We start from the raw sequence: 14,041 nt of genomic DNA, 5'->3' as shown, positions 1-14,041 counted from the left end.
AGTGAAAACTGTGGTGGATATAATGGGAAACAATTGACCTAAGCTATCTATGCTGGCTCTCGACCATCACAGTATAACAGATTGTACTTAATTACATCTATGAAATATCTCAGCTATACGTTATGGTGCAGCTTGTATTGATTTTTGTAATATTTATGAAAAAGTATCTCTTATAATATACCATCTAAGTTAAGATTTTCCTTTCCTTCTAGGTGAAGCTGTCTGTGTTTTGGGAATACATGAAAGCCATTGGGCTTGTGATATCATTTTTAAGCATCTTTCTTTTCCTGTGTAATCATGTAGCTGCATTGTCTTCCAACTTTTGGCTGAGCCTTTGGACAGATGACGAGGTTGTCAATGGAACTCAGCAGTACACAAAAGTCAGGCTGGCAGTATATGGAACGCTGGGGATCTCGCAAGGTTTGTCATAAATCACCTCTTAGGGAGATTTAACATGCTTCTGTCCCTGTAGGTGATGCACCTAGTTACAAATAAAAAATGTTTTACTGTCATGGTCGTAAACCATTGTATTCTGCTTACAATTCGTCCATGCCTCTTCGCCTGCTCACCCTTTTCTCCTGTCATGACTTTCCCATCACTCCCACACCATTCCGTGCAACCTGTTATCTGTTCTGCAGGATCCTCTTCTTTGCCTGATGGTTTCTTTTCCTCTGTGGGGCAAAGGGGTAACCCACTTTGATTCCCCCACACTAATGTCCTAGCCTCTCCAAACAAATCTGTGCATTCCACAAACCCTCAGAACATGGCTATCTCTATCATATCATCGTTGTTTGTTTATGGTTACCATGGGCACCAAAACATTTCACATAACTCAAAATGGGTTAGTCCCTGATTTAACTGGCTCTCCAACCATGTGCTTGCCTCAGATATTATTTCATGTTAGATATCATGATTTTCCTTGCAACTGTGCAGAAAATGAATGGCTGCTTCACTTGTGTATGTGAGTTGCCTTCCTGGCCACGCTTACCGTCAGCCATGTCTGCCTTCTTACTACTAAATAGCAACTCATATCTTCTTTGCAATACCAGGGCTATCTCTTTGCAACAAGTCCTGGCTGTCCAATTATTTTTTGTTGGCTGCCACGTTGCATTAACACAGTTTTGTAAAGTTCTTGTCGCATCTTCTGCTAATCATGCTTTCTCTAGGAGCCTGCTCTGCTCTGTTTCTCCACTACCTGGCATGTGTCTGCATCTGCTCTTAAATACAGAGCTCTCAAGTTTCCCAATTGCATGCGTGAGAATCTAGTCCTTTTTTTTCCCTTTTCATTGTGGGAAAAGTATGTTTGTCTCTTCCATTTTAAATTGGGACTAAACATCCCAGAAATCCAAGAGAAATGGGTCTGGGTTGTATTCTTATACATAGAATTATGGAATTTCTGAGGTCTGCAAACTTCCATTTGCCACTGTTACTTTGCTGTGTGCACTGTAAGTCCTTGTAGGGTCGGAACATGGGGATTTATGCAACCTTTGGCTCATCAAATGTTTTGTACTAAATCTCCCGTCAGCCCTAGCCAGTATAATCAATAGTGAAGGATCATGGGAGTCGTAGCCCAAAGCCACTGGGGAGCCGAATGTGGCAGGCTCCTCAGATAAATAATTCCACTTGCTCATTCAATTGTTTATGCAGAGTATTGATCTGATTGATCCCAAATGGATTCTGTCCTATTAATCCTCTTTATTAGACTGTCTCCATCCTATGCCAATGAACCACTTATTGGAGTATTTTGTGTCCTGATATCTCCACTATCAGATTCCAGTTCCAGAATTGGATGTTTAGCTCATGGAAACACAACCTAATTTTCATTTGTCAAAGCACTTAGTTTCAGGAGGACATGTCCTCTGCTTCCTGTGAAATTACTTATTTTTATTCGTGAAGTGCAGCCAAAAGGCCTAGAGGCATACGTGCGATACAAGGTAGTATAACAAGGAGCCAAACTGGGAAATAAAGTATGTGTCTCTGACAAAGGTGGGTGCCTATTGGGCTGGACCAGCAAAGGGACATGGGACTAACAATCAACCCAAAAGTCCTGGTTGTGTTGCTACCATTTCCAGTCCTGAAGAAATCAATGGGAATGTATTCAGAGAGAAACTCAGATGTCTTAAAGGTAAATCTCATGATTAAATTAAAAAAGGGGTCTGTACCTGTCGCTGCAAAGGCAAGGTGTGTTCCCATTGCATTGAGGGACGACGTCTCTAAAGAAATACATGTGTTAATTAAGAATTACATTATTGAGCCCATAGAGGCATCAGAATGGTGCTCCCTGTTGATAGTGGCGAGAAAACCTTATGGAACTGCCCGGTTATGTGTGTACCCCGGGGCATTCAATAAATGTGTGGTAGTTGATGGCTTTGCTTTGCCAACTATTGGGGAAATGGTAAGCCTCAGAGAAGGACCTAAAGTGTTCTCCAAGCTCGATCTGGTGTCAGTTTACCACCAGATTTTTCTACATCCCAAATGGAGAAGTCTCACAACATTTATTACACAAGATGGGACTTTTCAGTTCAAAAGAATGCCATTTGGTTTAATATCTGCTGCTGCATTCTTTAAAAGAATAATGACAGATACTGGGTGGCATTCCGGATGTGTTCTTATACCAAGATGACATTTTAGTAATAGGATTGTCCATCAAAGACCATGATGTGAAGCTCAGAATAGCATTAAACAAGTTAGGCAATGCAAAAGACCAAATGTTTCAAAAAAAGTCACAAATTGATTTATCTGTGTCACAAGTTGTCAGAAAAAGGTGCATCTCCCAGAGAGCGTCTAGTTTCAGCTATGCTTCAAGCAAATCACCCCAAGAACAGACAAGAGGTTATGTAATGTTTAGGTTTAGTAGAGTGCCACTCAAAATTCATAAGACATTTTTCAGATACATGTTTGAATATTAGGACTCTATGTAAGAAAGATCAGATTTTTGAATGGACCACAGTGTGAGAAAATTAATTCTTAGATATCAAGAAGTCCATTGTCGGTGCACCTATACTTTCGCCATTTGACCCTAACAAAGATACATACATTATGTCTGATGCCAGCAGTACGGGATCAGGAGCAGTATTGATGCAAGCGTCCAGATATGGTGAAAACATTGTTTCAAAGGGATTGTGTCCTCTGACGTATTCCTTATCTTGATAGATCACTTCCAGCTTGCTGGCCTCAGAATTTTTTTTGGTAGAGGGCGCTGCGCGTCGACGTCCCTCGAGTTGATGTCCCTCGACAGCCTCCGTATCGGCACCGACATCATCGTGCGTATAAATAGACTTGCGCAGAGTCCGTTGTTCAGTTCCGTTTTTCCACGCTTCGTGGGCCTCAGAATCGTGTTGCTCAGTTCTGTTTTCAAGTATTTCTTATTATTCCTCGAAGATATCTTCTTCATTCGATGGCTTTGTCTTCCGAACCGTCGACCCCACGGTCCGGCTTCAAAACGTGTCAAGATTGTGGGAAGAAAATGTTGTTGGCGGATCCTCACAGGATCTGTTTGTGGTGCCTGGGATCAGAGCATCACTGTTCGGAATGAGAGGACTGTATGTCCATGATGGCGAAAGCCTTGAAGGAGCGTAAGGGGAAGCTAGAAAGAGGTAAGACTCTTAAAACTTCTACTTCTTCGAAAGTTTCCTCGGCAGAGTCGAGACATTAGTCTCCTCGCTGTCACAGGAAACATTCTCGCTCAAGGTCTCAAAGTGGTTCCCATCAGTTTTTCGACATCTAAACATCCGGAAAAGAGGCATCTTAGATCTCCCTTTTCTTCGTCTTCTACTTCCCCGGAAAGGGTCACCTGCCCCACGAAACACAGCTCTCCAGCTAAGTGGGAGGAATTCTGTAAAAAAATGCTTAGCGTCAATGGGAGTTCATGTTCCATGTCTTAACCAGATACGGCTCCCCCCCACGCCTAATCCAATTAATCCAACTACTCTACACCAGCCCAACTGCCTCAGAAATCACCAATGGAATTGTCTCTGCCGAATTCACCCTGCAATCGGCAACCCAACAGGGATGCCCGCTCTCGCCCCTACTATACGCCCTATCCATCGTGCCCCTAGCTGTAAGAATGCGCACAGACCCAAAAATGAGAGGGAATCAACCGAACAGAGTAACACAGGGTATCGCTCCACGCGGACGACCTCGTACTTTATATCAGCAAGACCCTGTCTACCCTGCCCTACATTAAATCACTATTGCAAGACATAGGCCCGATGGTGGGATACAAAGTAAACTGTAATGGTGATTGCACCATTTGCCCTCCAGCTCCACTCCATAAAATACCTTCGGATACGCATTAGCGCCTCGGTAGCCGACCTTCGTGACCTTAACTACCTGCCGATCCTCCGCAACATTAAGGCGTACCTGGAGAGGTGGAATTATCCTGGTGCTGTCCCTGAATGGGAGGATAAATGCTTTAAAGATGAACTCTTTCCCTAGGTTGATATACATAGCCATGATGCTCCCAAGCAATCCAACCTCAAATATGCTTAAAGAGATAGACGCGGCCGTCACCAAATTCATATGGCGACGGGAAAACGCATCCAACTATAGGACCGACGAGCCAGCAGTGGCATAGGCTCCGAGCAAAGCAGGGTGCACCCAACAAAGTAGCGCCAACATGGGCCAGCATAAGATCGGTATTAGCATATGGGCAAACACAAACTATTCACAGGAACCAGGGAACCGAATGGGCAAACACTCGGATCACGGATATCATGGAGGATGGTTCATTGATGGGCTACCCAGAAGCACGAAACATCCTAGGACTAGGGGAGGGGGACTGGCTACACTATCGCACCATCAAGACTATGACGCTGACACACACAACTGCAGAATCATGCCTTTTCCCACCCGTATCATGTGAGACCTAAATGGAACGGAACCTCGATGCCTTCCCATGAATCGGCACATTTTACATCATGTCAATCCCAGACAAAATCAGGACACAAGCCCTAGCGACACTGTGGGCGGAGAACCTTAAGACACCAATTGGCTGCTCTGATGTACGAGCTTGCTTCCTAGCCATCATCCCAGAAACACAGTATAAAATCATCCACAGACTGCATCCCTATAAAACTCTACAAAATGGGACTCCGACCCAAAGCATTATGCTGGAAAGGCTGCACAGGCACAGGAACTATGGGACACATGCTCTGGACATGCCCCAAGGTAATCCCCTATTGGCGAAAAATTCACCAGCGGCTTACGAATGAGGGGGCAGACATAGCATTTATCCCTACCACCATACTCCTGGGCACGGATGAAGCGGAATGGCATTCTGATGCTCTAACACGCAAGCTCATAAACCTGATTGTATTCACTGCACGCAAACTTCTGGTCACACACTGGAAGGCATCAACACCACCATCCCACAACAAATGGGCCACCACCCTCTCCAAGACGTGTAGACTCGAGTGGGCTGCCTTCAAGAGACAGTCAAATCTCAACCCTACAAGAGGGGAGCAATTCGGGGAACTAGTGGATCCATGCATCTGATAAGGGCTCACACAATGATTGATGCACCGCACGATATAACAAATTCAGAGAGCAATCTGGCACTGTGGACCGCATACACCAACCTCGAACAGAACAAGAGCACGACCAAGGGAAGGGGGACGGGTCAGGGGGTCGATGTTACAAAGTTCTTATGATGTGAACTCGCTCTTTTGTGCCAACAATCCTGCATTGTTTTCGGATCCTACATGCACAAGAAGTATCTCTGATAAAATTCAAGAAAAAGAGTTGGGAAAAGGAACTAGATAGTCCAGCCCACATCCTGGAGGCACCACACACAAGGCATGCAGAAGCCCGCAAAAGCTTGGTGTTTTGCATGAGAATGCAAGACCAAATACTGTCCCAGGTCTGCTCGACCGGGGGAAGGTAAAGAGACAAGATGGTCAAAGGACAGAACAAAGTACCTTATGGAATGGCCATTTTGGGACCAAGCCACTGTCCAGGTCCAAACACGGTAAACGCGATATGGACCAAAAGAAAGGGTTAAAAATTTGTGAAAAAAACAGCTGCCACCAACTCTGTCCACGGCACATCTGTACTTCTACCGAAAAATCCTTTGAGAGTGTCTAGGGCCTTAAACACTAAAGAAAGACCCCAGTGCACTGTACAGTAAGGTACTTTGTGCACTGGTAACATGTTGCAAAGAATTTGCAACAAAGTGGAAGACTTAGGGAAACAAAGTCTCGCAGTACTGACTGTCTTCAAAAGCATGTCGGTTTCCAGTGGAGTGCAGCAGAAGGCTATGCTTCAGACAAATGTCAGGCTAGGATGGTCAGACAATAGCAAAAAGTTGGGGGGGTTCACAACTGGAGGGAAAATTACACATAAATGGAAATCTTTCCTCACAAGTGGTGTTGGGGAAAGACTAGAGGTGTGTGGCTGTTACCCCTTCACACACGATTCGCCAGCTGGAGGAACCTATGGAATGCCCTTCTGGTAGGTTAGAGGTTTTGCTGAAATGTCATGAATGTCTCAACGCCCTCCAACTTCCAAATGTAATCACAATGTAGCATCCCTCATCCAGCCTAGCAAGGCCAGTGCATAGGCTTCCCTCCCACCTTTTATATGCACAGGTTGGGCAAATGCTGTAATAGCCCCATCCATGTGAGACAGTCTCGCAGGATTTTCCTAATGTATGTGAGGTCCCCTGCACAATACAGGGATGCCAGAAGGTTTTCTAGATCCAGCCAGACTGGAGCCAGAAGCGGTGTCTGATGGATATACCATATTTGCCCTTGGTTAATTACATATGCCATTTGATAACTTTTGAAGTGTGGAAGACCAAACACTACCTCCCCCCCCCCCCCCGCCCCTCCTCCTCTGCCATGGGAGGTGGGTAGCTGCAGCCTGCTCAGAGAGATTCTGCACTTTTTGCCTCGCCATATAGAGTTAACATATATTCATTTTCGAGAAGAGGGTGGCAGGTCATTCCACTGGTAGCATGGAAAGGGGGTATAGCACTACTGGATTGAGGCTCATCTTGATAGCTTCCACTCTCCCCCACCAAGTCTGACTAAAGTCGTCCATTTGCTTAGTTGGTTTTCAACTTATTTTTTTCTACGCTTCTAGATTCAAACTGATTGCATCTTGCATGCAATTGGAGAATTGTATTCCTATTTGTTTTTTTTATAAAATATTTTATTGGTTTTGAAACATAGGCGATAGAGCTCACATATTCATCACAACATTGTAAATAAAACAAAGTAAATTCCATCCATTATTGTGGTATAGTCAGTGGTGGAAATGGAAAAAATGTGGTGGGGGATCCCACAAGTGGGGGGGCAGAGGGGGCGTGGTCTAGAGGGGGCAGGGTTGGTAGTGGCCATCCGATCAGATAAATACTTTAAAAAAAAGAAAGAAAAATAAGCGCCCACAACAGTAACATTGCCTTTTACCGCCGGCCAGGGCTTTAAGTGGGACGGGGCCTGCCGGGGCTCAGCCCCGGCAGTCTCCGAAATTTCTATTTGAGGCGGGGCCCTGTGGGGCCCACTAATCTCCCCTGCCAGCCCCGGCCACTACACGAAAATTATTTTTTTCTGAAGCCTGAAGCTCTCGCTCGTGTGCGAAAGCTTCAGGCTCCAGAAAAAAATGCCTTTCAGCCATAATGGTGGTGCTGCACCTGCGAGGCATCACTTTAAGCAGGAGATGCCCTTGGGCCGGCGCCACCATTATGGAGAAAACGCGAGGCCGCTGGAAGCTGATGCCGTTTTCCTGAGTCTTCAGGAAAACGGCCTCAGCTTCCAGTGGGCTCACCCTTTCAGCCTTAATGGTGACGCTGCCCCTACCCAGCTAGCAATGGGCAGCGCCACCATTAAGGCTGCATAGGCGAGGCCCTGTCCCCTGCCAGGCAAGCCTATAGAATATAAATGCAGAGATCAACACCCTCTCCCCAACGGGGCTTTGTACAGGTCAGCATGAAAGTCAGCAAAACCCTAGCAATATCGTGGTCAAATTGTAATAATTCTAGTTGTATTGTTTTAATTTTCCTGATATGCCGGTGACCAGCGTCCCTACGTTCTAGCTATGCCAGGATCTTGCCTGCCTTTTCCCCAGATTCATACAATATTGTGCACATGAGCGCCAGGGGACCTGTCATGATGCCCGCTCTCGGGGAGCCGGTTCAAACCCTGCGTCCCCGAAAGCGGACATCCAGTCCCCAAGGAAGGACCCAGCAACCCCATATAGGGGCCCTTTGGACAGTGTCCTGGCGCCTATGGCGCCAGGCTCATAAAAGACATCAGTCCTGGCGCCATAGGCGCCCGGCTCATTATGGAAGTGCTTGGGTGCACTTACCTGATGCAGACCATGCTGCAGGATCCCGGCCTCCTTGAGGCCTGAAAGGAACTACTTTACCTGTAGGACTAATTTACCATCCAGGTGTGGTCTGGGAAGGATACATACCTGATTGGAGGAAGGATACATACCTGGAACTTCTTCCAAGGCTATTTAAACCCCACCCGAACAGCCACACGTGCTTCGCGTTGTTCTGCATCTAGCAGCTGGACGCTCACCAGGTCTGCTCCTGCATCCTGACTTCTGCCACGCCTGCCAGCATCCTGGATCACCTGCAAAGGAAGAGAAGAAGAGAACAGAAGAAGGAAAAGTCCTTACCTGCTAAATCCGCATCCCGGAGACATCTCGCCGACAATCCTGAAAAGGAAGACTTTTATTTAAAAGCTCATTGCGTCGATCGCTGCAGCGCCGCATTCCACTCACCTTTACAGGGCGCCTCCATGTTCAGCAGCGATCATCCGGATTCGCAGTCACGTCCCAGCACCTAGGGAGAAAAAGACCAGAACAAAAGGTGAGAGAGAGAAGGGAATAAGGAAAGCTAAATCTCCATGTTAAGACTTACCTGTTGATTCATTCCCTCTTCATTTCGGGTCCGTGCCACATTCTGGCATTTCCGGACCCCGGCCCCTAAGGGGAAAAAGAGACATTAGCGTTAATGAGCGAATAAAAAGACATTACCAAAAAACGCTCATTAAAGACTTACCTGATTTCTACAAGGATTTCACCTCTCATCTCCGGTCGGTGCCTGTTCCCCGGCATTCCGTATCCCGGCCCCTATGGGGAAAAAGACACTAGCATTAGTACATTAATGCATGGACACAAGGGAAACCTCTTATCAAAAAAACTTACCTGGAAGCCAAGCAAGTTGGTTCTCACCAATCCGAAAATCCAGTGAAGTAACTGGATACCAACGTGCCCCTGCATCAGAAGCAGGATGGAGAGCTCGTCCTTCCAGACCCTAAGGTGAGACGCTACGAGGAATCACAGAAGGGTTTCGAGGAGGGTGAGAGGGGAAAGTGGGAGGCTGATTGCATTACCCCGCAGACAGTTAATCCCCTATTTTCGCCTACAGAAGGATACTTCTGCGAGCCAGACAAGCCAGATTTGGGGGCCCGGTCCAGTCCGTCTTCCGAACCCTGCGCATCACTTTAGAAGAGGTCACAGCAGCGCAAACCAGGCCAGCGCCTCCGTGGGAGCCAGGTGAGCGTTACAGGACCGCTCCAGTGATGATAGTGTGCGATAGAAATATCATTTAACATTAGCATCTCTGAATGTGCCTGCTTAGCCATTATCTAGAGTGACATTACGTAGGCGTTCCTTGGCCACTAAGAGCGACCGGTGTGTATCAGGCAGCCCACTAGCTACATTGTTAAGGATTTCAATCTAGTGACACACACTTTGGTGTAGGCCTAGTATGTAGCGCACAGCTGAGATGCCTTTCTCCTTATTTTATGCAGATTCAATTTCAGATGGTACACAACTCATATCACACCCCTTTTTAAAATACCCCTGGTCACAGTGGACCATGAACCAGGCTGGTTTGTGAAATGCATTATTTATTTATTTTAAAATTCAAATAAATGGGGTGATAATCACAATGAAAATGGAATCAAGACACTTGGTTACTCTTCTCCTAGAACATATACACAGAACAATTGAATAGGAGCACTTTTTGACAGACTTTAAACCCTTGGCAAAGGCCTAAAATAACATTAGAATTTTAGAAATAATTAAAACTGGTGAAATATTTTGTTATGGAGTGCGGTTTTTGGGGCTTGGGGATAGATATATATTACAGGCACAATATAGAGGTGAAAATGGGTCTGTAGCTATGAAACTGGATGAGATATTCAAGATATAAAAAGGGTCGATTTGAGTAAAATGAAGCCGTGAAATAGGAAAGAAAATCAGTTGTGACAAGATAGGTTTTACTTTAAACTAGAGTATTCAGACTAGACCACCAAAGATTGACACAGTAAGTTGATTCACAAGAGCCCAACCCTGGCGGAAACCAGTCAGATCACTCGAAATATGGCTAATGGCTTAGGATTACTCAAGACGAAATTGAAGAGATGGCGCTAGCACTTAAAAATTAAGGACAGTATACGAGGATAATTCTAACAGTTTCAACAAGTAAACAAGGTTTTAATAGGATTGCTTAGGTAGTGGGATAGAGACAAAGGCAAGACAAGGTAGGCTATGTATTTCTATGGGGTAGGTATTATGCTCACAGTCCACTTTCTATTTTTGGACAGTCAACAGAGTCGGGTCACTACACGGCTGGCGTGCCTGGCAAAAGATAGCTGAGCAAAAGACAGCTGGGCAAAGTCTGGTCACCGCGCAGCGAACGGCTGGGCAATTCGGATCAATAGATGGCACAGGTACCGCTCGATGCAGTCAGTGGGCAAGCAGTTAATGGGCAGTAAGCCAGGCTGGTTCAGGATGCTTCCCAAAAGAATACCACAGCTTTCCCCTTTGGTTATTTGGGATTTTAGTGGGATTTCAGAATTGATGCCTTGCTCGGATAGGATCAGCAATGCTCAGGCTTTTTAGTTGGGATCAGCAAGTTGGATGGAGCAGACCAGGAGCGCAGCGCAGGAACTTCAGGAAGAGTCTCTGTCTAGAGTCTTGTCAAGGACTCTTATTTATAATGCATAGTGACATCATCAAAGTATATGGCTGAGCCGGCTTAACTAAGCACACCTTTAACTGACTGGATTGGTCAGGGGTGCTAGTCCCCGCCTCGCTCTCGAGTGGTTGGATTTCAAGGCAGAATGTCATATTTATGTTGTGAGTTTTACAATGTTCTAAAACCTCCCCTAGTTACTTAATCTAAAATTCGATTTTTCTACAAATGGTACGTTTATACAGTTGAATTCTCTTGGCAACTTACATAAACGGGTTACATATTTTATGTGACCATTCCACTCCAACTCTGAACTCCGTGAGACATTGTTTCACCCTTCTAATACTTTTTGTTAATTTTTAGTATGAAGGATTCGGCCTAAAATTCTGTAACTTTATACACATGTGTGGATTATCATAAGGGATGTAAGTATTAAAATGTGCAATGGCATCATGGATACTTTCCTTACAATCCCCAATTCTTTGCCATTTCTGTTCCCAAGGTGTCAGTGAATTCTACAATGTCTCAATTTATAAACCACAAAATGACTTTTAAACTGCAATATTTTCACATTTTCACAAAGTCCTGCTGCAGAGATAAAAGTCTTTACATTTTTAATAAGTCTTTGGAGGCAAATGTCAGTATTGTTCTCCATGTATGGGCATGCCTTTCCAAGGCTACCCCCTCACCCCAGATTGTCAGAGATTTCCTTTGAAGCTTCCTGTAGAAATCATGAGGAAGTGCAACTTTCTTTTCCACATGTTCTTGTTCTGGAAGTTCCATTGTCCGAGGGCTCAGCCCAGACCAGATTCTGTCCAACCTAGCAATATATCTTGCAGGTGTTAGTATCTACTGAGAGTTTATGGTGGATCCCTTTCTTGGGGGAAGCCTTAGCTCTGCCAACTGGAATAACCTGTTTTTGGAAGCTTGCAAAATGTAGCCAAGGCAGTTTAAAACCTTTTATTTTCTTTTATTGGGTCCTGGCTCAAAAAAACAAGCCTGTTGAATAAACAGCCCATATGTGTTTCCCAGCAGCCAACCCCTTCACATTGCTAGGCACAGACAAGATTTCATTCAACATTTTACTTTTTAAAACTGGCATTTTTGACACATGGGGTGAAAGCTGGCATTTCTTTTAAATTTGGTTTTTGCATCTGCCTCTCTCATATGGTTCTGTAGCTTTAGCGAGCTTGTCTTTCACAACGGTCTGTACAAGGTAAAGGTCTCCATGAAATTGACATGTGCACAGAAAGCTATGATTTTTTTTCAAACAGTGATTTTGACGCTTGGTAGCAAAAGTTAAGCGCTTTTCCGTGCTGCCGAAATGAAGCTTTTGTGGATTTTTCTCACATTTGGTTTGACAGGGCTTGTCATTCAGAAGTCATGCTTGTCTGCTGGAGCGCAACGTGAATGTGTAAAAGCATAGCAGGGTCTTATTAATAACAGTAGTTTGAGGATGAACAGATGAAAATAGCATCAGAGCAGCATCAATTTTAAAGGCGAAATGCTTCCTTCTTCAATGGGGACTTTGGGCTTTCAGCAAAGAAGTGCTGATTTTTCACTCTATTTTGTACATGTAAGAACACAATGGCAAGCTTCCTCAGCGTTCCCCCTTGTTCCATCCTGCCCAATATGTGCTTGGCAAGATGGTGCAGTTCACTTTTTGTCACTGCAAAACGCAGGTTGGAAGCCATGGTGCTCACTGGAACCAGCGCAACCATTTTGCTGTTTCTGTTGCAGGGCAGCTTGGTTTTGGAGAAATTGTGTTCAGTGGGTCAATGTAGCCCACAACATGTTCTGCTTCTTTCCGCAGACCTTCATGCTCTGCCTCCACCACAGTTTGTTGGCAGGCTTTCTTGTGAGCCGAAGTCCAGGAGAGGATCGTACCTCAGAGAACCGGCTTGTATGCCTCCCTTAACATTAGGGTTGTCTACTGTTGCGGTATTAAATTCAAAATATGTGGTTGTTGTCTCCTGAAAATGTTCAATAAGTTCTGGGAATCCAAGGTAGTAGCTATTTAAACGCCATGAAGGAGGTGTGGGGGGGGAGTAGTCTACTTGTCGATAGTACCATCATCGGGGGCGAGTGGTCAGATATACCGCGTGGAAGCAGGGTTGCGCTAGTTGCTCTATGTGCGTCTACTGCTGAGAGGAAGAAGTAATCCAGCCTTGATACAGAGGCGTGGACTCCATGATGGTAAGAGTATCCACGTTCTGTTGGATGTACTCCATAGAGCTTTCAGCCCAAGCACTGAGGTAAAGGTGGCAAGTTTGGTGTTAACCTTAGGGTTCCTACCTCGCAGGTGTGTGCGGTCCATTGATACATCCATGACATCATTGAAATCCCCCCCCCCCCCCTCTTACCCAGATGTCAGAAGTGTGGGCTGTGATTACGGGTGTAATGTCTTGAATCAGTTCAATTAGCAACGACGGTGCGGCGCATATTGCTAGAATGGCAAGAGTCTTGTTCCATAGTGAGCCTTGTAGTAATCCAAATCTACCTCTGGTATTCTGTACCACTTTAGATAGTTTGGAGGGAAGTATCTTGTGCAGCAGTATCACAACCCCTCTGGAGCCCATGGAGAAGCCAGCATGTAATGCTACGTGATAATTTGTGCGTCGGAATAGGGTGCATGTTATGCCTGCTAGGTGTGTTTCTGTGAAGGGGACCATATTGGGGGAGTGCCTGTTAAGGAATTGTCATTAGGCGTCGTTTTATCCCAGAGCCCAGGCCGTTGACGTTCCACATCAGGAACTTGAAGACTTTAGCCCTATCACCTGCCATTGCTATCTGGTTGCACTGTATCCGTCTGCCTGTAAGGTAGTGCAGGGAATGTGATGCATATATAAATGTCTGGTTGGTAGATCCGAGGGTACAAGATATATTTATACTCTAGCTTGTGGATTGGATAACAATAAACTTATGCTCCATCCTAACCTGAAGCATCTGTCTCCCGAACTTACTGATGGACCAAAAACAGCCGGCTATCAATCCATCAAACAAGAACCATACAAACAAGCTAGGTCACCGGTCCCAGGAAAATGACTGGTTCGGTCAGCGCAGGTATATCGTAACTGAGGGTGGACATGGGAGGGGGGGGTTCACCGG

The 14,041-nt window shown here is 45.4% G+C and overlaps 1 protein-coding gene across 2 annotated transcripts in view; it reads left to right on the top strand.

Annotated features, from left to right (window-relative positions):
* The window catches only part of ABCC1 (ATP binding cassette subfamily C member 1 (ABCC1 blood group)), a 2,255,476-nt gene that overhangs the window by 1,354,541 nt on the left and 886,894 nt on the right, over positions 1–14,041 (top strand). For both annotated transcript variants that reach the window (XM_069647115.1, XM_069647114.1), the window contains one exon: positions 213–420. In XM_069647115.1, coding sequence (XP_069503216.1) covers positions 213–420 — 208 coding nt within the window. The remainder of the gene's footprint in view (positions 1–212; positions 421–14,041) is intronic.

Source organism: Ambystoma mexicanum, chromosome 2q, assembly GCF_040938575.1.
Source record: "Ambystoma mexicanum isolate Mex_15411 chromosome 2q, UKY_AmexF1_1, whole genome shotgun sequence".
Classification (NCBI taxonomy): domain Eukaryota; kingdom Metazoa; phylum Chordata; class Amphibia; order Caudata; family Ambystomatidae; genus Ambystoma; species Ambystoma mexicanum.
This window is presented reverse-complemented; position numbering and strand designations above follow the sequence as displayed.